We start from the raw sequence: 27567 nt of genomic DNA, 5'->3' as shown, positions 1-27567 counted from the left end.
CAGAGCAGACTCAGACCAAAGTTAAATAGGGGAGCTTTCAGTTTATGCTGTGATGGTGTTATGCAAGAGTAACCCAAAGAACACAAGATAATGCTTAACCAAGGTGAAAGGAGCAGGGCCTGTTCAAACTTGTTTCTATTCACAGATGGGGGGTGGAGGTAAGTAGCACCTTCCTGTCACTCATTGTGACATGCAAAGTATTAAAATGTATTACTTAAATTTGCTGACTTTTGAGCCTTTCTCGGACAAGATGTAATTGCAAAGAGAAAGGTGAATCTGTGCCACGTGGATCAAGGTGAAAAAAGGAAGAGAATGTGTTTCAGGACAAAAAGGACCTACTAGAGCTCTTAACTGCTAAGTTATTTTCACCAGCAGAACTACACTTTATTTGTTTAAGTCCTAGGCTTCCAAGAAGTGGGGACATTTAAGCATGGGAAGTGGAAATAGAGAGGGAGAAGGGGAATTGGGTAGTTGTATAGAAAGACTGGTAGTGACTTCTAGCCCTCAAGTCAAGTCCTCAGATCCCTCAGCCAACCAGCTATTTTGATTAAGTTCATTAAAAGACTGACACAACTTAAAAGTGCTTCCCAAGTCCATCTTATTAGCCAAACAACTGCTCCATTTACTCATCATTCTGGAAGTATGAAACACAAGAAATACTTTTGGTTCATTAACTGCCTAAAACCAGTCTTTCTCCTCATGTCCTACCTACTACCTGGAGCTTCACTGTCCAATCAGTAGCCACTAGCACATGTAGCTCCAAAGAATGAAATGTGGCTCATCTAAATTGAGATGTCTTAAGTATAAAACGCACGCTGAATTTCAAAGACTTAGTGGGGAAAAAAAGAGTGTAAAATATCTCATTAATCTCTTTTTATTCTGATTACATGTTGGGACGATCGTGTTTGAATATATTTGGTTAAATAAAATATATTATTAAAATTAATTTCACTATATGATGTTTTACTTTTTTGTGTGCACACTAAAAAAATTTAAATTGCATCTGTGGCTCATATTTGAGGCTACCATAATATATCTACAGGGCATTACTGATCTGGAGATAAAGTGGTCCTAGAATTAAACGTTTAAACCCAAGCAGCAAGCACAGGCTAATCTTTCTGAATTTATGGAATTCTAGAAAACCGATGAGAGAAGCAAGTCCCAGTTAACTCATCCTAGGGAAAACTCATTTATAGAGATCACCTGCATCCCATCCATGAGTTTAACACAGAAAATATCAAAAAGTTTTGATATTCAATTCAGGTCTGGGGTAAATACCCACAATTCAGTATGAGTACATCTTTCCTTTGGGGATACTTGAGAGTGAGACATGGGACCTAAGGACTCTGCTGTGATGGAAGCAATGAAGAGGAGATATGGGGATGGAGGAGAAGGAAACAGAGAGAGCAGGGAGAGGGAAGAAGAGAGGAGGGGGAGGGGTAGATTGAGATGGAAAGAGAACAGAGGGGATGGTGAAAGTACAGATGGAAAGATGGAGATAAGGAAGAAACAAGGATAGGGAATACTATCTTTATGGTGGAGAAAAATCAAACACCCTTCCCAACTGCTAAGAGTAATTCTGAAGGCTAAGACTGAGAAAGCCAGTATCAAGAATAAACTGACAAGTGCCTAAAGAGATCATTCAAGAGGGTCACCCCACTCAGAAAAAAAAGGCACAAAAGTGAAGGTAAAGAGACACCTCTGGCACTCTGAGCTCTTAGAATACCACTGAGCAAAATGGACAAATCCGTATCATGTGACTCAGTCACTTCTCTGCCTTTCATCTTTGTCAGTAGTCATAAATTCACAATTTCCCTAAGCACAATTCCCAATTTCCCTAAGCACAATTCCCATTTCAGAGAGTCTTAAAGCACATGACACTGCTCATGAACCTGCAAAATGAATCTTTTTCACTCTTTTTCCTTGAATCTCACACACACAAAGCATCATACTCTTCCTGTGAACAGATATGGATTTCTTAAGTTTTTAAGGACAAAATATAATACATCATAACTAAGTGTATTCTCTAATATCTCCAGAGAGGGCTCTCCACAGATCCAGCTGATCCCCATGTTACAAAGGGCTGTGCTCTGAAAGTTCAAGCGTCAGGTAGTTTTCTAATGCTCAAAACACATTGTCATGAAGACGAAAATAAAACAGAAATGAATGGTTATGAGAAAGGCCCAGGATAGTCCAAACAGTCTCTTTAACTATAAATCTGAACCTGGTTCTTGGAGCTGTGGTACAGTGCTCGAGGAGGAGAAAGAGGAAAGGGGGACAGAAAATGCCGTCACTCTCTCCTGGGTGGGATATAACATTGGCCACTTGTAAGTAGGGCTGTCAGCGCAGCTGTAATTTAAGAATGTTCATCAATATCTGTTAAGTTTGAAAATTCACCTAACCAGTCACAAGAATGGCTCACAGACTACCAAGTGGCATAGACTTAGGTGAGATACGGGGCAGCAAATAGGCCAGGCTGGAGACAGCAGCAGGACCATTCCCTCTCTCCTCTTCTTGCTAGAAGCCTAAGAGGCTAACCCAGAAGTTCTCAAACTTTCTCGGTTCAACCTGGTGTCCTGGTATTTTTTCGTAGCACCCCTAGGCTAAGAGAAACACCTGACAGTCCCATCTGTTAAATAGGTAGATCCAAACAACTTAATAACTATTTCTGCACTGACAACTTGGTAGCCATTCAAGAAAATAACAGGCATAAATATATAGAAAAGTAATGTTTTTATTTCATCTTTAAATAACCACAATTAATAAAATGTACACACTTTGGGCACTACACATCTTCTCAAATTTTGAAATCAGTTTGAACTTCACTATCCCATTTCCTGCTCTATCTTAATCTTTATACACTACTGGTTTTTTAAGAACAGTGAACCCCAAAAGCCCAGCTTTGAAAAGATATGATATCACTAAAAAGGAATGCAGTGATCTAATATTGAAACTATGAACTACCTTAAGCCAGTAGTTCACAGAGTAACTGACAGATGTTGACTATTTCTGTTTTCCTCAAGAAAAAAAAAAAAAAACTAATTCCACAGCCTCCCTGTGAATTCACTGTTGCACCTCAAGGTACCTCAAAGGACAGTTTGCGAAACTGCAAGGCTGGACTTATCCCACTCAATAACCAACTGAGAGTATCCTGTCTGGTTTACATCACAAAGTAAGGGAAAAAGATCTGTGTGGCCCAGACTGCAATGGCCTAAAGTAAACTCTGCCCTGTTCTACTAAAAGTGTTCTACATTCAAGCCACAGCAGCCTTTGGGTAACTGATAAACACCAGGGTGACTCAGAGAGACTCTGCAGACTCAGAAACAGGAAGGACAGGGGATGTGGTGTTAATGCACCGATCACTTCTTTAACTACTTCACTCTACTGTATAATGAAGGACATTGTCTAGAACTATGGTGGCTTATATATTTTTCATTAATTAACAAGTGAGATAAATGTTGAGTCAATATTACAGAATGCTAGCTGAGAGAAAGCAGGTGCCATGTGCATGCTTTATTATAATCATATGATTTTGTCCCTGATATGACTAAATACTAAAATCTAAAATGAACAAAGACTACAGTGAGACTACAAAAAGGAGGAAAGTCTGGTTTGTCAATTCAGTCATTCATTCATTCATTTGTCCAAAATTCTACAGATGTTTTTTAGGTTTCTATCTTGTTCCAGACTCAGTGCATTTCACAGGGAACACATCAGTGAACAAGCCAGACACAACATGGCCTTTGTCCTCTTGCCAAGGCCAACAGTGACCTCCATCTTCCCCAATTCAATACAGATTTTCAGGCTCCATCTTACCCAATCTCTTAGCCACATTTGACCAAGTTGATAACTCCTTCTTTCTTGAACATTTTGTTCACTTGGCTCCCGAGATATCTTCTACCTTCATGTTCCTCCTACCTCACTGGTTGCACCTTCTCAGTTTGTTATTCTCAGCCTCCAACATTGGCTTCCCCAAAGCTCAGTTCTTGGTCATTTTCCCCATCTTCACTCTCTCCCTGCATGGTCCCTTATGGTCCCATGATATCAACTATCATCTCTAATGGTGTTAACTCCCACATTTCTATCTCTAGCTCTCACTTCACTCCAGAGCTCCAGACTTACATATCTAACTATGTATCTGACATCTTCACTTAGAGGACTAAATAGGTATCACAAATATAATATGTTCAAAATAAAATCCTGACAGCCTACCCTCAAACTCAGATTTTTTTTCCATGTCAGGAAATGGTACTGCCACTCACTACATATTCAGGCAAAACACCTATAACTCTTCCTTGATTCTTCTGTTTCTTATCATCATATCTAATCCTTAAGCAAGTCTTATCTTCAAAACCCATCTCAAATCTGAACCATCTATCTCACTTGTGGCTGCTGCAATAACCTGATTTTTGTATTTCCACTCTAGCCCTCCCACCCAGTCTATTCTCAACACAGTAACCAGAACTTCCTTTTTATAAATTAGATCATATCAGTTCTCTGCTTAAAAGTCCTTTAAAGGAGGTCCTATCACACTTAACATCTCTGACCTCCCTACTTCAGTCTCTGAGGACCTAAATGATCAGACTATACCGAACGACATCAGGTCCTATGCACTTGTTTTTATCTCTTCCAGGAACACTCTTTCTTAGACCTTCAAATGGCTTATTCCACACTTAAATCAGAGAAGTCCTCTCTGAACGCATTTTCTAAAATATTCTCCCCATTGCTCTGAACCCCATTACTTTGCTTTGCTTCTCTTTATCGCACCTACTACCTTATAAAATTATACTTTAGGTATTTATTTGTTGGCTGCTAATTCCCATCAAAACATAAGGTGAGACTTTGTCTTGTTCACAAGAGCATACAGTGGGCTCTCAAATACTTAGTGAAACAACAGTCTTCTATCCTCACAGAGTTTACATCTGGTGAAAGATGACAAGGAAAAGACTTTGAGCTCAAAAGACCTGGTTATCTGATCTAAAGTCTGTTGTTTTCTGTGCTAACTTCTCACTATGCGACTTAACATATTAGCATTTCTTATGCACCAATAATAATGTGAAATTCTGGATGTACATTATCTTAATTTTTTTAAGTTTCTATGAGGGAGGTACAAATGTTATCTCTTAGTCACTTGCTCAAGGTCCCAGAGGTGATCCTAGGGAGAGTTTGGATTCAGTCTCAGATCTATCACACTCCTGGTCTATCCCCTTAACCAATATGCTATTCTATGTACTGCCTCTACATGTCATTATCTGGCAAATGGAAGGTTTGAACTAGAATGATCTCTAAGACTTCAGTTTTACTTCATATCACACACAAAATGCTGTCACTTGTTTTCCTTGAAATTTAATTTCTATACTAAATCACAAGAACTCATTTACACAAACAATTCATTGAAGACAACTGACCACAGGCCATTGCATAAAGATGTACATACATACAGAGACCACATGCCATGTTAGAGTGGTGAAGCATCAAATAAGACACCTGTCATACTATTTCATCATCCATACTACTCACATTATAAATTATCTCCTTCTAAAGATTATAAATTTAAATACAAACTAGAGGTGACAAGTTCACAACCTGGAAGCAACCAAAGCCAAATATTTCAGTGAAACACATTTATCCTGGTTCTTCATCTGTCACCAGAAAAATCAGCTGCTTGGCTTATGGAGAAAGAACCAAACCAACTCCTTGCCTCAAACTTCCAGTAACCCCTGACTGTGCAGGATGGAGTGCTTCAGATGTACCCTTCTTTGTTTGACACAGCTCTAAGAAAATCCTCTGGGACACTCCAGCTCAATTCTAGAACAGCATAAGACCTTAAGAACAGACACCACAAATTCAGAGGTGCAGTAAAGTGGCTCTGCTTCTTTCATCTACTGAAATATAAATTAGGAACAACCCATATGTGTACTCTATCAAGATACCTCTGGTTCTCACTGCCCACGCTATCTAGCATCCACAACTGCAGGCCTACATTTCACACACACCCATCCTCCTTATCAACCTTATGATTGTTGACTATATATGGGATAGATATCATCCATTATTTTAATGGTACATTTATTTCACTGCAAACTATTATAAATAGTAAAACATATCCTGACACAATTCAAAGATTATAAAGAATTATTTGGAAAACAAACTAAGTATCTGTATTCCTCTTTACTACTAAACATGAGTCAAAATTATTCATTGCTCTAAATTTACCAAAACTAGCATCAATTGTGACATTTGGCAACATTTAGAACCTAATTTGAAATCACTTTTGACTCTAAATAAACCCATAACTTCCACAGAACTGCTGGTTAAGCGCTACACACTGTGATACAACTCATTTATGTAAAGGCTTTGAGTTCTTTCATAAAAATTAAGGCTTTGGACAATGTGGGTGGGAGAGAAGGAACAGGAAAAAAGGAGAATGCTTGAGAGTAAAAGGAAATGTCACTCTTTAGGGAATAAGAGAAAAGCTTTACCCACAAACATACACCCACCCCACACACACCCAGTTCCCTCTATAACATTAGGATAAGATTTGTTAAGCCAATGCAACTCACCTCCCATCTTCTAATCTGGGAACATTTTTGCTAGATTTTTCTAGTTTTTCATGGGCATTTTTTGGTCTCTGAACCACAGCTCTCTAGTATTCAGATTTAAGATTTGAAGTCTAAAGGTAGGTTATCTATAAATTGGGAAAGTAGACAGCCCCTTAGTAGCAAGGGAAGCTATCAAAAGGCACACATATCCTCTCTTGGATAAAGCCCCAGAGATGAAATAACTTCTAAGCACTGTTTTGCAAGAAGTACTGAATCTAAGATTGACTCCTAGATACAGAAAAATGGAAATTCAGCAAAAAATAGTAAATTAAAACAATTGCCAACCCCACAGTGCTCAAATGTTTTAAAAAATGAGTCCTTATTCTGTTTGTCCTTGAGAGTCCCTAGTTACTTCAGCTATCAACAGCACTACCACTACCAAGTCTATGTCTGACACATATTAGAAAACTGCTAACTTCCCCAGCAAGTCGTGCTTCATCTCTAGCTTCCAGCACCTAAAAGGTGACCAGGCTCGTCACAAATCACTAAACAATGATAGTTAGAAAGAACCTCAAAAATAATTTCATTCAATTTCCTCATTTTACAAAGAGCTCAAATTGCTATGGTGACTCTCTTAAAATCTCTAAGAAAATCAGTAGAAGACCTAGGTTCTGAACCTCGTTCTCCCAATCCCCAAGCCAGAATTCCTATTACATTACATCATTGCTGAAGAAATCAATGGATTTGCTATCCATTCACAGATAAATAAGAACATAAATTGCCAATACAGCTTAGTATTTAAGATCACATAACTGGCTGGGTTTATATCCCAACTTAGCACTAACAGGCTATGTGACCTTGGGCAAGGTATTCAATCATACCTCAGTTTCCTCGTCTATAAAATGGGAGGAATAACAATAACAACAGCAACTGGCAGGATAGTACTCACCTCACTGGATTTGGGGGTCAACTTAAATGAGATAATATGCCCTATTAATACATTAAAAATGAGATATCAAGCACTTAAAATAGTACCTACCACATTGTAAGTGTTATGCAAGTATTAGATATCATTATTTTTATCTGATTAAGACTATAAAGAAATCATGAAAAGGTTAAGGTCTCACTTTACTTTTATTTCTCTGGGCTTCTTCTGAACACTTTTCAAATATACAAGCTTCACTTGGCACAAACAGCTTGAAAGGAATGCAATAGTATGGTTTAATGGATTTTGCCTAGATCTAACTAGTGTAATTATTCTAGGTAATTTAAGAACAAGAATAAAAGGGAGGAAAGGTACTACTTGTGTTTAGATCTAATCCATGACTTTTGTGTTGAGAATTGTTACTGACTTGACATCTGTATAGAGCACTCCAAGGTCTGTAGTGATGCTTCACAGAGATTAGTAGCCCATACTTGTTGGTCTGATTCTGGAAGAGCCACTCAAAGGGCAGTGTGTTCCAGCTCTACAAAGTACCAGCACCAGCTAAGCACACCTCCTGAGAGGGCTGGGTCCCAGCTCTGGGGGCTCCTCCTCCAAGGTTCAGGTTCTAGTAACTTCTGATTTCTTCCTTTGATCCTCCAACCCTAAGGTGGTAGCTGCTTCTGCAGTTATGATCTATATTATGTTATCACCTCAGAGTTCTGCCCATTCCCCCTTTTTACTTCTTCAAAATTTGCTTAGCAATTTGTGATATTAGATTCTCTCTGTTGAAATAACTGAAGTGGCTTCTCTTTTCCTGACTAGGCTTTGGCTGATACATCACTGGATGAGCATTTAGCCCCAGCTTCCTCACACTATATTAAATCATCCATTACCATTTAAATCAATAGAGAATGCAATTCCAACCCTTGACCCTTATGCCCTTCAAAAGGAGCACCACTTCAGATATGAGATCTTCTCCTCTTAGCTTATCTTCCCTCCTCTTGAGAATGAAAACTAAAGACATACTTCGCACTGCCCGTACACAGCCTATGTCATCTGTACATACTGTGTGACAAGACCAGTCTCAGCAGTCTTGATACGAAATTTCTTATACTATCCACTACCCTTCCCATTTTCCCTTTTCTTTCAGTATGTAAATGAGCTTCCAACTATAAAGAACACCATCTAAAGGTATCTATGTATGAACATATATTTCTAATGTATAATAATGGAGGAAAAAGTTGCCTCTGGGTACTCTGACTTAGTCATGTAACACAGGGCTTTATATATAAATTGTAGTATATTATATAGTTATATACAGTATATATAATATGAATAGTATATTATATAGTACACATAATATATATTTCACAGACTTTATATATTTATGTTACAAGTTACGTATTATATATAAGTACATAAAGACTGTGAAATTTACTTATTGTTGTTAATGAACCATCATTTATGCAATCTCTTGCTTTTTAAAGTTTCTCCTTTCTTCATATTTGATTGTATTTACATTGATTCTCTTATTTACATATATGTAACAGCTCCCTGAAGGTATATACATAAATGTATGTGTGTATATATATTTATATACATAAGTATACACACATATTTATATATATCTATAGCACACCCAGTATTGTGCCCTGCCCTGTAAATGTGTGCTGGACTGAGTTACAATAACAAGTATATTGAGATTTCAGGCCACATTTTCTTCACCTTTGACCCCCAGTAGCCAGCACATCACCTTGGTTAAAGCTAATGCTCAGAAAATATCAGTTGATTGTTTGACAGCACTAGATACATAGAGAAGCTCTTAAAATACAATCAGAAAATTTAAAAAGAATTTGACTTATCACAGCAAAGGAAACCGTAAGTAAAACAAAAAGACAACCTATGGAATGGGAGAAAATTTTTGCAAATGAAACTGACAAAGGCTTGATCTCCAGAATATATAAGCAGCTCATATGACTCAATAAGAAACAACCAAACAACCCAATCCAAAAATGGGCAAAAGATCTAAACAAGCAATTCTCCAAGGAAGACATACAAATGATCAATAGGCACATAAAAAATGCTCAATATCATTAATTATCAGAGAAATGCAAATCAAAACTAGAATGAGGTATCATCTCACACCAGTCAGAATGGCCATCATTCAAAAATCCACAAATGACAAATGCTGGAGAGGCTGTGGAGTTCAAAAATCCACAAATGACAAATGCTGGAGAGGCTGTGGAGAAAGGGGAACCCTCCTACACTGCTGGTGGGAATGCAGTTTGGTGCACCCACTGTGGAAAACAGTATGGAGATTCCTCAAAAGACTAGGAATAGACTTACCGTATGACCCAGGAATCCCGCTCCTGGCCATATATCCAGAAGGAACCCTACTTCAGGATGACACCTGCACCCCAGTGTTCACAGCAGCACTATTTACAATAGCCAAGACATGGAAACAGCCTAAATGTCCATCAACAGGTGACTGGATAAAGAAGAAGTGATATATTTATACAATGGAATACTACTCAGCCATAAAAACTGACAACATAACGCCATTTGCAGCAACATGGATGCTCCTGGAGAATGTCATTCTAAGTGAAGTAAGCCAGAAAGAGAAAGAAAAATACCATATGAGATCGCTCATACATGGAATCTAAAAAACAAACAAACAAAGCATAAATACAAAACAGAAACAGACCCATAGACGTAGAATACAAACTTGTGGTTGCCAAGAGGGTGGAGGGTGGGAAGGGACAGACAGGATTTCAAAACTGTAGAACAGATAAACAAGATTATACTATATAGCACAGGGAAATATACACAAGATCTTATGGTAGCTCACAGAGAAAAATATGTGACAATGAATATATATATGTTCATGTATAACTGAAAAATTGTGCTCTACACTGGAATTTGACACAACATTGTAAAATGATTATAAATCAATAAAAAATGTTAAAAAAAAGAATTTGACTTAGAAAAAGATATGATTTGTCTTCTAAAGTGTATATGGAGCATAAAGGGATATAAGAAAGGCTAGAATCAAAAATATAAAGAGTAAATATATTCCATATAGTTTAAGAGTTGCAAAAAGGGCATTTTCTTCATCTCTCACACTGCCACTTTCTTCACCTGCCACAAACAAATTCCACCATGATGATGTCTTTCTTTGTCTTAAGGTATTGACCCAAGCAAAACATAAACACTTCTGCAAATTATAATACTTTAATCAGTTTATCAGCTTTTGTCAAAAACAGATTTAGATTCAGTTCGGTGAGTTTGGGGGTTTTACCACTGATGTCATTCAGTGGTGAAGGCAGGGATGCCACACAGTTCTGCATAATAAAAATTATCCCACATCCCACATGATTTGCAAGTGTCTCACCAGACACTCACCTAGGTAAAAACCTGTTTATAATCATCTGAGTTTAGATCCTAAGTCAGTTTTATTTTCATGATTCTTATTAACACTAAATTATCTAAAATGAAGTTATCCTGCAAATCAAGTGAATTATTGTTTTCATAGAAATATTATGAAATATTATCCACCATTTCATGAAAACCTATCACTGAAAGCAAAGCAACTAGATATCTGAGCCACCAACACAAGAAATACAATTCTAAATCAGCACAATTTTAGCTAATTCCACATTTAGGTGGAAGCTTATCTACTTCATTGTCTTCCAGAATAGCTGTGCTGGAACATTTTCATATTTAAATGCATTTATTTTATTATACATTATTTCCCTTATATTTCAGTTACGAAATTACATTGATATTTTAAAATTATGTGTGTGTAGGTAGACAATACTGTCTATGCATTTTGCTTGAGAATAATAAAAAGGCAGTAAAAAATAGGGCTGTGAAACACAGATTTAGAAGACAACAGGGGGCAGGAAGACAGAAGCAAAAGAATACCTGGCTGAAACATATCACTGAGAAGAAGGATGGGGGAGGGAGGTGAGTCCTGGCAACAAGCCACAGAAGGTACTTGGTTACTTGGTGAATGCTTAAAAATGAACTGTCTTGGTTAATCCTTTTTTCTAGGCAAAAATGCCACACCAGTGTTCGTCATAGCTTGCAGGAATTAGCCAGATGCATGGAAGGAACAAGGACACTGGAATAAGACAGACCTGCTTTCAAACCCTGGTTCTGCCTCTTATGAGTCACATAAACTTGGGCAAATAATTTTACTTCTCTGAATGTTTATTTCCACATTTGTGAAATAGAGGTAACAAAAAAAAGGCCTTACAAGTTGGCTCTGCTGAATCTTAGAGCCTATCACCATATCTGCCATACCATGGGCCCTTAACAGAGGTTAATTCCTGTTCACCTGCTCCTAGACGTTGCCTAATTTTCTAGTGCCTCTTAAAAGGGAGAAATGTCCAGACAATAATTGTATTAGTTATTTACTGCTATATAACAAATTACCACCAACTTAGTAGCCTAAAACAATATTGTATATATGTATCATTATCTCAGCTTCTGTGGGTTAGGAATCTGAATATGGCTTCTGCTTCAGGGTCTTTCACAATCAGGTAGAGTTAGTCTTATCTGAGGGCTCAACTGTGGAAGAATCTGCTTCAAACCTTACATGGCGGTTGGCAGAATTTAGTTTCTATAAGGTTGATGGACTGAGGACTGAGTTCCTCACTGTTAGCCAGAGCCCCTACTCTTATCTGCTACTTGGGCCTTTCTAACATCACAGCATTCTTCATCAAAGCATACAAACCAAGAAGACAATAAAAAGAGCCTTCAAGCAAAACAGTCAAATCTTTTGTAACCTAATGATATAGGTGACATTTCAGCACCTTTATCATGGTTAAAGGTAAGACCCTAAGTCCAGCCTATAGTCAATGGGTGGCTATTACACAAGGGCATGAATTCCAAGAGGTGGGAAAGGCTGAGGGCCATCTTAGAGTCTGCCTGCCACAATAATGTACAGATAATTGAACAGAATTTGCTTCTACCTATGTGGAAAAATTACCTGGGTCAAATATGCAGAGAAAATACGTTTTCAACACCCAATCCATGTACCCCAAATTTTAAAAATTTAACTCACTGATTAATTGTATGTATTTTGTGCCTGACAGGTTCCTATTAAAACTGGAGTAAAAGCTGAGAGTATTCAAATCGTGAATGGATGTTCCCTGATTATATAACCCAAGGCAACAGGAAACAGCTATGCTGAAAATTTTCAAATCTGACAGCCAAACTACTTCAAATTGCTGTGTTGTTCAAGACGATTTCAAATAGAAATCATAGGTCTGTATACCTGAACCCTGGCAATCCTCCCCTTCACTAAATTCTAAATACAAAATAAACCTAAATGCTTAATGGATCAACTACTAAATGCTCTTTCTTAATTTCCACATCCAGGAATGAAAATCTGGGTAAAATCTGAAAAAATGGGTTACCTTATAAAATGTAGTTGCCATGACCAAAAGCTGATGCAAAGGTCACAATTACAATCACAGTTCAGTAGGTTACCTTTTAAATAGAAAAATAAATTTTTAAAATTACCTTTTCCTAGAATTAACTGTTGCTAGTGGTCATACTTCCAAAATCTTCTCCCTTACTCTAGAATCATCCTGGCTATAGAACATGATTACTGTGATAGCTTTGCAAATGTCACTGTTATTTTAAGCATATCCCCAAAACCACCTTCATTTCATTTAGGAGACTAAGTCCTAGTTATCACTCAACCCACACTCTCCTTTCTGAGCAGGTGGGACCCGTGTTTATTCCATGAGGTTCTCCCTATCTCAGCTGGATGAAATCAGACCTGACCTAAGCTGGACCAACCAGACTCTCTTCCCAAGGAACCTAAAAATGGGATAGAGGGACACTATCAATTGACTCACAGCACATAAGTTCTGAGTACATTACATGTTTGGGCTGGGGAAGAAAGTCATGTTGAGGCCATGGATGGTTAATTTTGATGGTTAACTGTGATGTGTCAACTTGATAAGGCTGTGGGGTGAACAGATATTTGGTCAAATTACTCTGGGTGTGTTTGTGAGGGTGTTTCTAGATGAGATTAACATCTGAAATAGTAGACTGAGTTAAGCAGAATGGCCTCCCCAATATGGATGAAACTATTGCAACCTGTTGAAGGTATACAGAACAAAAAAGTGGATCCTCCCACAAGCAAGGAGGCACTTTTCCTGTCTGACTGCTTTGAGCTAGGACCTCGATCTTTTCCATCCTTTGGACTCAAACTGAAACACCAGCTGTGCTCGGATCTCGAGTATGCTTGCTTTTGGACTGGCACTTACACCACAGGCTCTCCTGGTTATCAGATCTTCGGACTCCGACTAAAACTAAAATCAAGGCCTCCTGGGTCCCCAGATTGCTGACTACAGATTTTGGTACTTCCCAGCCTCCATAATTGCATAAGCCAATTCCTTATAATAAATCTTTTTTAACATATATAAATAAATATCCTATTGGTTCTCTTTCTCTGGAGAGCCCTGACTAACACAGACACTTAAAAAAAAAAAACAGAAAAGCAATCTGCAGGGAGAAGAATAAAGTAATGTGCAAAAAGAAGCAGAGATAAAAGATCACATTGCATAGGGAGAAGGAGTGTGGGGAAGTATCTTGCTCTTTTAGTCCTTCAAAAGATCTGGTTGTCCATCCTCTTTTTGGGTGCCATGAAACACCTTTTACACAAGCTAACACAGTGTATTTCAGTTACTTGCAACCAAAAGAGTCTTGAATAAGGTATTTGCTGTATCAGTGCACTTGCAACAGAAAGCCCCGGTCTCCAGCTCAGCCCCCATAACCTGACTCATCCCAACAGAACACAGTAGGATGGTTAAGACCAAAGATTCTCGGGTCAGATAGCACCTGAATTCAACTCCCAGCTTTGCTGCATACTAGCCACATGACTGCTGCTAAGTTACTCACCTCTTCAAACCTTGGTTTTCTTACTCTAATGATATGGGGCGAGAGGTGGGGTTACAAGAATTAAAAGAGAAGCTGAGCTCCAGAGCCATCATATTAGGCCTTCCAGGTTGTTCTCTAGTTGAATGGCCCAACAGCTCTGCTCTTTGCAGCAGTTAGGACAGAGTAAGGGCTCAGAAAAAATTAGCCATTACTGTATCTTTCATTTTATGTCACACTGCCTACCTGATTGCCACTAAAACTACTATCTTAAGCAAGCAAGGAGGAACACTTTTAACACAAATTGACACAAATACCTGCAACAATTTACTTGACAGTGGTTGTCTGCTTCAGCTCACTGTTCTTTTCAAAATAAATATATACCACACACAACACTACTACACATAGTAGAAATTATGGTAGACATAAAATGTCTTCCAGGAAATCATACTCAAAGGCCAAGAACCTAGCCTGTTGAGGCAAACCCTGTGCCAAAAAGACAAAACAACACCCTACAGAAGTACTTAAGTCTCTGAAGTCAGCAAGGCATAGGCCAAAATACCCCTGTGGTTTTGGTGAAGTTTCTTAATCTTTCTAAGCCTCCCTTCCCTCATGTTTTCAATGGGGATACTTCATAGAGCTGAGAAGGATTAAATTACGTAAAGCTAAGCACAGTTATAGTGAATACAAAGTGCTAAATAACTGTTAGCTCACTTATTTTCAACCCTAGAACAAGCAGAAACTAATATATTCTACATAATATACTAATAATCACTCAATGACCTCAAGAAATAATTTTGAAAGAAATAACTTATATGGGGCTAATCCTGTCAAGTAGGTTGAATGACTTTACCTTGAAGCAGTGGAGTAAAATGCTAAATCTAAACTCAATTAAAAGTTTCCGCTGCCTGCATCCCAGTTCATCCAGGGTAGTCCTGGGCATAATTATTAATAGGGCCCCATTTCACTCTTGAAAGTATCCTGGTTTGTATGATAAATTATATGATCACTTTATTTAAAGTAAAACCTTTAGGTAGAGGACAAACTTAAAATATGTTATTTCATCTAAATGCTTGTTTATTGTGTTTTAATGTTTTTCTCTCCAGCTTTTGAGGCAAACTGTGAAAACAGAGAGCATTTAGGGTTCTACATCCACACAACAAGTAGCTGTTCATCCTGCCCAGACTTGGGATATACGACTAAGCTAATGGCCTTTATTTCAAAGGACGAGTCTGTGAATGAATAGAGTATTGGGGTGAGGCCATCCCGTTCAGCAGCAGGTGCTGTGGTTTATGGAGATCCATACCACCTCACACTGATTTGTAATTAGGGAAGAACAATACTTTACATGTCTCTGGCAGCGTGCAGCGTAAAATGCATTTTCACATTTATCATCAAATTTAACTCTCAAGAATAAATGCATTTTCTGTTCCACCATTTCAGGTGCACCTGAGATTTCCACGCAAGTGGGCAAAACCACTTACAAAGTCTATGCATGTAGCTCGCAAGTTCTCTGATGCTCACTTCTCCCTACCCACAATCCCAGTCCCTGGCTTCTTCAGTTCCTTGACTCTTGCTTTCCATCAACTCCCAAAGATTTGAAGACCTGGTTTTTTACCTTATTCTTCCATTCTGAATCATGCCTTCTACCTTGACTCTCAGGCCATGATTTCCAGGTTTGTTTATTAGTCTCACGAAATCAAAGACAAGAATGAGAGGTGTCCTGGACACTCAAAGACATGTGGCTGGATCTGCCCTTTACCTCAACCCTACCCATTTGGAAAGGGGCATAAGACATCCCCCCATTTACAAGTGAGGAAACTGAGGCAGGGAGGTCAAGTGGCTTGCCCAACGTTACACACAAGAAGAGCCTGAATTAGATGTGGGTCTTGAGTCTGGCATCCATGCTCTTTCTCTTATACTAATGCTTCTCAAATTGCAACGTGCACTTGCAAGGTCAGCTGCCTAATTTACAGGGGCCAAAATGAAAATGCTGGGTCCCTCGTTGAAAACGCAGGAAAACAACATTTTCCTTTCTTCCCCCAATTCTCTCTTGACTTGTCATGGTGTTTTTTAATTTTCTATTTAGCACTGGGCTGCGTCTGCTGAAAGATACTCAGAGTGAAAGCAGGCCTTCAAAGGTGCCCAGAGCCTCACCCATGATTGGGCATGTGGGGCACACACATCTTACTCAGACCTCCCCACACCAATGCTCACGTCCCTGCTGAGGCAGAGGGCAGTAGTGGACACTGGGTGGGGACAGGAGAGCCAGTGGCTACCCTGGCAGGATGTGGAACCATGTATGAATTGAGACTCCAAGCCCCTTTGCCCTTGCAAGCTCCAGTGTCCCACCCGACTTCACTTACAAAACAGTTTCAAAGACAAAATTAGTGAGAATGTCAAGTCAGTGGCCACAGAGCATTATACCCCAAGCTCAGGGCACCCCTTCTGAGAAGGGACCCTGTGGAGCCACTGTTCACGCAGCCCTTAAGCTAGTCCTATGCACATGAATCACCTAGGGATCATTTTAAAATGCAAGTCCTGACTCAGTAGATCCAGGGCAGTCCTGAGACTACGTTTCTAACCAGCTCCCCAAGGATGCTAACGCTGTTGGCTTCAGACTATCCTTGAGTGTCGAGGTCCTACACCACAAGTCTTATTTTCTAACTTGTTTTGCATGTCAGAGCCAATTACAGACCTTCTATTTCTTTCATTATTCAAATAAGGCAGCCATGAAAATAGATATTAAATACAAGTCACCATCCATTGTATCCCTATAATCTGATGCATCAGAAGTAGCAAATGTATTCATATTCATGATATTCTCCGGCCTGGGTTTAAAGATTTCATACTTGTATATATGCTGGTGTCACTCAGGTGGCCATCAGACAAAAGCTGCCTGACTCCTGCCCAGGTAGACAATGCCCTCCCTGCTGAGAAGGATCTATTGTTGAAAACTGACAAGTACAATCTTCCAAAACAAGAGCAAAGGCCCATTTCCTCAGCTCATGGATAGAATGACGCCTGAATAGTTTTGAATTGGCAGCAATCTTAGACTCTAATGGAGAGACGGGGCAAGATTTATCAGAATTCCTATAGCAGGAGCTTTCAGATTGTAGAGTCTGATTCCCTGTCAACCTATGCAGCACATGAAAAATGAGATCTCTAGAAAACTGAGCCTCAGTCTCGTCATCCCTAAAATGGGCTCAATTACACTTGCCCTACCTCATAGGATGATGTCTTTGATCAAATCATATGAAATAGTTAATATTAAAGGTCATGAACTACAAATTACTGTACAAGTCCAAAGTTGTTGCTATTTAATTGCCTCAGAAAACACTAGAGATAACTAATACATGTAATATTTCAACTTCATGTCCCATAGCATTTGAGGTATGTGAAGACAGCAGGGGTGTTAATGGAACACATTGTCTTAAAGGTGGAATGTTACAAGATTGACAAACTACTTTTATAACTGGAACAAACCGTGCCTGCCATTCAGTAATACTTGGAAATCCATCATCAATTTGATTTACACCCAGCATCAATAAATCATACAAAGTGGACCCTGTGTAGCCCAAGGAGTAAACAAAAGTAAACATTGTGTTTCACCTGCCTTGTTGGCGAGACGAAATGAAAACTCTGGCTACCTCAACTGGAATAATGCCCTTGGTCTCTCACTGGTTTGGTTATTTTTGGAATCTTTTATGGAATATTAACTTTATTTGCTCTAATTCTGCAGGAAGCCAAATTGGAAGTGCAAGGAAATATAAATGACTAAAAAGCAGAAGTGGAAAAAAAAATAACGACATATTTTGCCCCAATTTTCTTAAGCTGTATCTCTTAAAAAATGTGGGATCCCCAATTGCCATTTTTGCCCCAGTTCCTAACATGATAACATTCAACATGGTTTACTCACCAGTATCAGCAGATTTTTTTTTCATTGTCTGTTATTTTTCCTGGGATTAACATAAGTGAAGGAGTGATATAAGAAAGTAATATTTTAAAGCAGTGGCAGTATTTTAAAATTTATAATGTAGCAGTGGGGGAAAAATATGAAGCGTGTTGACCCACTAAGGAATCAAGCTCCAACCTAACCTCCAGGTTATAACCAAGTGAATTAGCAAACCACAAATAATGAAAAATAAAAATAAAATGATGTATTATTTAAACATTAGTTTTAGACCTCCCAGGTTCACATGATACATTATTTTTCTTAGACCAAGTCTTTACAAGAGACACAAGCCTTAAGTGACACAAAAAGAGTTTTAAAATCCCAATTAGTCTGATGTCCTTTGTTGACATTATTCTGCCTTTTCTGACCAACAATAATGAATAACCCACATGCACTAATGAATAACTAACTCCCTTTGTCTCCAAGGACAGAAGAACCCAATAAGAAATGTCAGAGGCCCTGAAGTAAAATAAAAAACCTTTACAATGAAAAATCTTCCAATTATATAGTCCTACAGGTACTGTAAATGTGGAATTGTCTTAAATATTTAAATAGCTGTGTCAAATGTGCTTAAAGCGGGGATCATAAAACTGATTTCCCAGATGCTCTGAAAAATACATTTCTACCAGTCTAATTACAACTTGTAACTGTTGAGCAGGAAGTAGGGGGAAATGCCATTATTGGCACAATATAATTGGGATTCTATACTCACCCATTCTAGCAGGTCCAGAAAGTTGCCAGCTGCAGAATGTCCTCCACACTCACTCAGTGGCAACGATAAAAATGAAAATTCTTATCTCAGCACATTGAAAATTTACATGAAGTAAACAATCATTTTTAAAACAAATGGCTATATATTAGAAATACAATGCTAAAAGTAACCTTTTTCTCTGCTGTAGTATAGAGCAAATGAACAAATATTCTTACGTTGTTGAGAACCAGGGTCTCACTGAAAATTAGCAATGAGGAAATGTAAGGAAGAACTCTGATGTTGTATTTTTAACTGGAACTCGTTATCTTGTTCTGGTTTTTTTTCCTCACTTGTCCACAGAAAGGACCTACAAAGCAATGACATCCCAGAGCCCATAAGAACACCCTTTTATTCAGTTTTCCAAATATCACTTCCCACTAAAAAGGACCTGAGATTTTTGGGAAAATGGCTGATTTCAGGTTTGGGCCAGGGGAGTAGAAGTAAGCCTAGAACATCCAGTTATGTCTCAAAGCAAGAAAGTGCTGAATAGGAACATGTCAAAAGGACATAAGAACTAACCTGAAGGGGCTCCCACCAGCCAAATCTGGAACAATTTGAGCATCAGAAAAAATAGTGATGGTAATAAATTACAGCATAGTGAATTTTTTTTAAAGAATACATCAATCTGCAGTGATTCTCAAAAAAAGAAGGGAAAGAAGCTCTCCTTTCCAAAAGAATACTGGCTAATAAACACAGAAGGAATGATAAAATCAGAAAATAACCATGATGTAGTCAGCAACATAGTAACTATTTCAGTCAATGATCATCAATGGATGCTATGAAAGGCCGTTGGAGAACAAGATATTTGCATATGATTATTTATTAATTTTGAAAAATGTCCTTCACAATGCAGAGATCTGTGACATCACCTTAGCCAGGCAACCAAAAGCAGCATCACAAATATTAGGGTGAATGAACATTTAGGGCTTCCTGGATCAATCCAATGGGTGGTACACAAATAACCTATGTAGTATTCCCACCAAAAAATATTTCATCTGAACCCAATCATGAAGAAATGACCAAATAAATCAGATTGTAATCAGCTGACAAGACAACTGACCTAAACTCTAAAAATATCAACACATTCTGTCATGAAACACAAAAAAACGGCAGAGGGAGAGGGCCATTCTAGATTAAAGGCACCAAAGAGACATGACAATGAAATGTAATACCTGATCTTTGATTAGATCCTGGATTAAAAGGAAAAAATGGCTACAAAGGATGCTAGATTATAAGAGAGAAAAGAAAAGAATATAGTATAAATAACAATATAAGTAAAATAAAATATAAAATGACATCAAATTAACTTAATATGAACTATACTTCTAAGATACAACTGTATGTAAATACTATTATGATATCAAAGCTAAATTTCTTGGTTATGATTAATGTGTTTCACTTATACGGCATGAAAGATAACTGCTTATGAATTTGTGGGTGATGAATCACAGTGTCTGCAACTTAGTTTCAAGTGTTTCAACTCGTGAGAAAGATAATGTTAAAAAGTAAAATACAATAGAACATAACACAAAATAAGACAAAATCTAACTATTTTTTAAAGGTTTATTCAGAAATGAAGAATGAGATTTACTTAAGAAATCAGTTGTGTACAATTGGCTAATTAAGTGTTAATAGTTGAGTGGGGCTCCTGGGAAAGCCAATTAAAGGGAGTCGATTGCAGGGGAGTAGTCTCTTTTGAATTTTTGCTTTTGTCCTTCTTCCTTCCTCCTTCACTATCTTCAGAAGACCGAATCCACAGAGGGAGCTGGAGTGAGGCAGCCATTATGCAATCAATAGGGAAAGACTAAGGAAAGCTCTGTGATCTTGGGCCTATCTTCCCTGAGGTTCTAACCATCAGCAGCAATCACCTACCCTTGCCTGCTCTTGGTGTGAGAAAAATGAACTCCTAAAACAGAGGCTCCCAAATGTTCTCAGTTTATGGCATTCTTAGTGTCTTGGTAATTTATTCATGGTGCCCCTAGGCCAAATGGAACAACCTAACAGTTTCATTTATTAAGTAGTTAGGTGTCAATAACTTAATAGTATGTATGTACTACTTTATTATTAATAATAAAATATATTATTAATATAATACATTAACTATTTGAAAATAATTTATTAACTATTTGAAAAACTAACATAAATTTAAAATAAAAACATTTTTGTTTCATTTTTAAATAATCACAGTTACTAATGAGAAGTTTCAATTATGCCCTCTACTGCTCTTCAAACCTTAGAATCAGACTGGACATTCCCCGCTTCATCTTCTATTCCACACTGATTTTCAGAGAACTTGTTTTTTTTTTTTTTAATTGTGGTAAAATAACATAAAATTTACCATCTTAACCATTTCTAAGTGTACAGTTCAGTGGCATTAAATACATTAATATTGTTGTGCAACCATCATCTCCACTCATTTCTCTTTTTCATCTTCCCAAGAAGCTCTGTTCCCATTAAACAACAGCTCCCCATTCTCTCCTCCCCCAGTCCACAGCAACCAGCATTCTCCTTTCTCTCTCTATGAATCTGACTATTCTAGGAACCTCAGAGAAGAGGAATCATACAATATCTGTCCTTTTGTGTCTGGCATATTTCACTTTTGTGTTTTTGGCATAAAGTCTTAAAGGTTCATCCATGTTGTAGTATTTGTCAGAATTTCTGTCCTTTGAAGGCTGAATAATATTCCATTGTATGGATATGACACATTTTATTTACCCATTCATCCACTGATGGACACTTGTGTTACTTCTACCTATGGTGATTATCAAACTACTTTTTTACTACTTTCTTTAATCCCAAATACCAGATATACAGTTTCTCAAAGATATGATATCATCAAAAGCAACAAACTGCAATCTAATAGTGAAACTATGAAACTTTTCAAGCTAGTAGTTTGCCTGGTGTTCAGGGATGTCACATATTCCCTTGTTTCCTCCAAAATTTAAAATATCTCAGGCTCCCTCTGAGTTTCCTGTGACACCCCAGTGCCCTGGACACACTATTTGAGAACCATATCCAACAATGTTAAAACCACAGTTATTTGAGTTTTCATATGAGCAGAACTCAATCCTTAAGAAACATAAACATTACAACCAAATTTAAATTTCTCATGAAGCTCCCATTGGAAATTTTGAGTCTTCAAGCCAGATTTTTGTCTGTGTGACAATCCCTGGGTAACTAATTCTATTAGAGATACACAGAGAGATACACAGCTCCTACTGGTTCTGTTTCTCTGGAGAACCCTAATATACCCAAAGAGTCACAGGCACTAATCCTTCTAGAGCATGACATTCTCAATAATGCATGGGAAAGCAGAAGCAAAGTCACGGAGAGATGTCAACCTCGCTTATCACATCATCCCCAAGGTTACAATCCTTCCACAGCTCTCCAGTGTCCTCAAGACAGATCCAAATTCCTTGGCATGTCACTCATGACCCTTTATCTAGCTAATCCTTATTCTTTTCCACCCTCATCTCTTACCAGTCTCTGCAATTGCCCACAATGTGAAACTGGATAGAAGTTCATGAAATTTACCATGATCTCTTCTCTCCAGGTTTTGAGTGTCCTTTTCTTTCTACCCAGAGTAAGTTCCAGACAGCCCTGCTCCTTCACAGGCATGCACATGCACACATGCAGATACACACACACATGCACGCGCACACACACACACACACACACACATTCTCCCATGACTGTAAGGCTAGCTCCTCATCCTTCAGGTGTTTTCCTAGATATAATACTCTCCTCCCAGATCCACTTTTCAAGCACAGACTGGAAACCCCTCCAAATATTGCCATAACACCCTGAGATATCCGTACCAGAGCCTTAATTGTGCTTTATTTTAACTATCCACTTATTTGACTGAATTCTCAACTCCTTGAGGTCCTGGACTATGTTTTACTGGCTATTATATCCCACAAAAAGTTGCTTACCTACAATATATACTCAATAATTATTTGTTGAGCAAATGATTGGATGAAGTTCAAAGAGCCCAAGATCACCATTCTCAACCAGTTATTGGCCTAGTTTAGGAACTGTCAACCAAGATCTGAAAAGGACACATCCAGCCATTCCTAGCACCACACAGACCACAGGTGTTATCCAAGCTGCAAGGTCAAGGAGGATAATAATACAGCTGTCCTCAACCCCCTTATCCATGTGAATGCATGCTGCAACCATGTAGATCCAGAATAGGCACTGCAAGCTTGGAAACTGAGCAAGGAGCCAGAAAATCAAGAAGCAAATCAGGAAGCAGTGCTGATTTTTACATAAATTCCAAGATGTATTAACCCTGAGAGTTCATTATTCCTTAAGTACCTGAAGCATTTTTTATAAACCATGATTATAATTATAACCACTTCTAGTCACTATTAAGGCAACATTCCCAGTTACTGCTTTGGTAGTGCTTAAGTCACTTACTCTTCCTAGACGTTAGTTCCCCTATCAGTTCATCAACAAAGGCTTACAACTCAGGGCTGTTGTGAGGAATAACTGAGCCTATGTACTGGAAAGCACTTAACACAGTGCCTGGTACATGCTGAGTTATGATATAATAAATGAAAGTTATTAACATTATCACCATTATTATTGCCAGTCAGGATTTCAAACACAAGTATATATAAAAGCAAGCTACAGTTCATTAGTCAAGCATGAGCTGAAAGATTTCACTGGCCTCAGCCCCTGAAAATACAAACACATGAGCTTGACATTAAGAAACTTAGTTTGCCACACCATGAACATAGCAACCCAACAACGACAGAGCATTGTGCATGCAGCCCCCAGGAAAAGTTTTTCCTATACTTACACTAAAGATCAATAGCTTTGAGAAATAAAACAACTTAAAACCAAACCTAGATCAAAATAGAAAAATTTTTTAAAAGAAAAAAGTTACACATGTTTAGTATTTTCTGTATAAATCTACTCATTTATATCAATTTCTCTATACACAGAAATACAAACACTAAAACAACCAACTTTGGGGCTACTTGCCTGATATAAATCATTAATCACTATAACTGGATGTGCTATGAGTTAACTGGGTAAATGGCTATTCACAGGGCTGCTAGTAATCTTATTTTGTGTATAAACATTTAACCTAAATGCTTAAAATATCTAAAAGAATATATAATTGTACTATTTTACATAACAAAGCTATATTTTATGTGGGATACATATTCTTTCATCTTCTAGTCCAAATAGACATATCATTAGCAATAAGTCAACATCAGTTTCTATAGAGAGACTGTCATATAAATAATCTGTTATTCTCCAATAATTATTCTTTAATTTAAAATGTATAATAATTCAAACACTACTGAATTAAAAGAATTCTCTCTGCATTTCAAATTAACAAGTTTTTCTAGTTCTCTGTAAGCACAAAAATACATCTTTTCATTATATTCTTCGTTTCCTTTTCTATTGTCACTAGCTACATTATAAAAATCGTAGGACTGCTCTTAGAATAACTTTTTACCATTTTTATGTACTAGTTCCTCATTTTATTGGCTATTAAAATTTCTCCCTTTTTAATCCTTTTCCCTCCAAATCACTTTTATTCTAGCACCCAATTAACATAATGACAGTTCCAGCCACCCATCTCCTCCCTGGCCTGCAGAATGGAGGTCCTGGTGAACCAGGGTGAGCTCTGTGTGACCCGAGGGCAGAATCATTCTAAACTTGCTTTTGCCCTTCCTCCACCACCACACACTCTACCTCCCTGTTTCTGACCTTTCTATCTCATCTTCCATTCTGTTTCATAGTCCCGTGAGGTGTCACATTTACTAATGTGGCTCCCTTGCCTTCGCACATATCCACATTCACATTCTTTCTGTCAAAGCTAGATATCATGATGAGACCATCAAGTTTGACCCTAACACTTAATCATGTATTTTTCCATAAGACTTGCTGGAAGAGAAGAGAGCAGAAAGAGAAAAAAGCATCCACATTTAAAAGATCCCAGAAAACAATCCTACCTTTCCCAGGATTTGGAGGAAAAGGGCTTCCAAACTCCTGCTGCTTTGGCTTTAAATTGTGTGTCCCTGACATGTCTCCAGCCTGGGTAACCTGGAATCGTGGCTTCCCATTGGTGAGCACTTGTCTTCTGGGACTCAGGGCAGGCAGATGGATGGGGCTCTCAGTCATGTTGCTCGGAGGAGCCATCCCTCCTCCTGAGGGCATCTTGAGATGGAGGCTGTTAGCAAGGCTTCCAATAGCAGGACTCGGTGTGCTGCCACAGGATGATGGGCCAGAAGTCCTTGAGTGGGCTCGGATGGGAGGAATGTGCTGACCACTGACCATCCCAGGCCCCTGAGGGGTTCCTGATGTCCGGTGGAGATTCATGCTGCATGACCTTCCATTCATTCTGAAAAAACCTGTAGCCAGAGTGGTCAAATATCCAACGACAATAATGACTCCTTTCAGGCAAAGTCCAATAAGTTATCCATGGTGTGGGTTATTAGCCTGTTTAAAAAAATAAATGCAGGCATTTTTAAAAGTAAAAACGAAAATACGTTACAGTGAGTTTTCAACCCCTGTACCATTCACATCAGGAAGAAAAGAAGCACCGTCAGCAAAATGGGTCTTTTACGTATAAGAGGGTTACAGAATACATACATGGTTGACTGGCAAGCACTCTCCCATTCTGCATTCACGGTAGGCATGGATTATGGATCACTACATTGTGGGGTTTTTTTGCCACCAAACCCTTATCAATATAGTGCTCTTGGCAACTACAACCAATCTACTGGTGCCAGCTTGCAAAATGAAACTTATTTTGCTCCCTAGAGGATCTGTCTGGACTAGTTCACTTTTGCTACAGTGTGTCTTGGGAAACCCGAAACCATCAACTTCATGAGCTGTGAGACTAGTGCTTTGAAGGTTCCAGTAAACAAAAATAAGATATAACCTCTAAATGAGATTATGAGGGCATCAAAATTCTCAGATTTTTCACTCTATTATGAGCAACTTTTTCACAGTCCCTAGATTTACGAAAGATAAAAATATAGGCCTGGGGAATCTCACAAAGGCTTTGTACATCCATATATCCAAATATTCACAGCAGTCTTGGTCCCATATTGATCCTGAGTTATGGGGATGGAAACAGAATTAACATCACAATACTCTTACCTTCCAGTAAGACGCTAGAAAAAGAAAGTGCTGTGCAAAAAAGCCTCACGGAAAGTACAAGGACAGAACAGCGTTTCTAGAGGTGAGTACATTCACCATGCACCACACACATGAAGCTTCTGTTTGCTATCCAACCACCCCCTTCCTCATGTGACAGAAGGAGAACCAAAAGTAGTGATCTGGCCACAAACATCACCATCCATCCATATATAATAATGTCAGTCAGCACTCCCTGGTTACAAATCATTAGCAAAGGCCTTTTCCTCCCTTAATCAATAGCTCCCCAAAAAGTATATAATGACTTGACTAAGTGCCACAATCTGTATTCTTTTATATAGACATGATAGTCATGGAAAGAAGTCAAAGCTGAACAAACACAAGAAATACAGACTGAGTGCAAAGTAGTAATGGCCAGATATCCTCAACTGGATGACTCCTACTTTTTCTCTATGAGCCACTCAAACTCTTAGGCAAATATTTCCAACTCAGCTCCCAAATGAATGCTCCATAAATCATCAAGGACAGGATATCAAGGAGGGCAAATTTTTTTTGCAAAGAGTTTTTTCCTTTATCATTTTAGAAAATCAGAAGTACAGGTATCCCTTGCTCTTCAAAAGTTCACTTTACACTGTTCACTTTTACAAAAGAACTACATAAATACCTGTTTCACTAACCAAAAGAAATCCGATATTATGAAAAACTATATGGAACCAAACTGGATAACCCAGAGGAGATGGACAAGTTTCTAGAAACATACTGTCCACCAAGACTGAATCAAGAAGAATCTGAACACTTGAACAATCCGATCACTAGAAAGGAAATAGAAATAGCAATAAAAAACCTCCCTACAAATAAAAGTCCAGGACTGGAGGCTTCACCGGGGAATTCTACCAAACATACAAAGAAGAACTCATACCAGTCCTTCTCAAACTCTTCCAGACAATTGAAAAGGAGGGAATACTCCCAAACTCATTCTATGAAGCCACCATCACCCTGATACCAAAACCAGGCAAAGACACTACAAAAAAAGAGAATGATAGGCCAATATCACTGATGAACACAGATGCCAAAATCCTCACCAAAATTTTAGCAAATAGAATCCAACAACACATAAAAAAGATTATACATCATGACCAAGTGGGGTTCATCCCAGGGACACAAGGATGGTTCAACATACGCAAATCAATGTAATACATCTCATCAACAAGAGAAAGGACAAAAACCACATGATCATCTCAATCGATGCAGAAAAAGCATTTGATAAAATTCAACACCCATTTATGATAAAAACTCTCGCCAAAGTGGGTATAGAGGGAACATATCTCAACATAATAAAAGCTATATATGACAAACCTACAGCCAGCATAGTTCTCAA

The 27567-nt window shown here is 38.2% G+C and overlaps 1 protein-coding gene across 3 annotated transcripts in view; it reads right to left on the bottom strand.

The window, feature by feature from the left end:
• GLIS3 (GLIS family zinc finger 3) overlaps nt 1–27567 on the bottom strand; it is a 526902-nt gene that overhangs the window by 389916 nt on the left and 109419 nt on the right. For all 3 annotated transcript variants that reach the window (XR_012071988.1, XM_072959522.1, XM_072959523.1), the window contains exon 3: nt 25040–25526. Coding sequence is in view for 2 of the 3 variants with exons in the window: in XM_072959522.1 (XP_072815623.1) it covers nt 25040–25427 (388 nt within the window). In the remaining variant the exon portion in view is untranslated. The remainder of the gene's footprint in view (nt 1–25039; nt 25527–27567) is intronic.

Source organism: Vicugna pacos, chromosome 4 (genome assembly GCF_048564905.1).
Source record: "Vicugna pacos chromosome 4, VicPac4, whole genome shotgun sequence".
Lineage (NCBI taxonomy): Eukaryota > Metazoa > Chordata > Mammalia > Artiodactyla > Camelidae > Vicugna > Vicugna pacos.
This window is presented reverse-complemented; position numbering and strand designations above follow the sequence as displayed.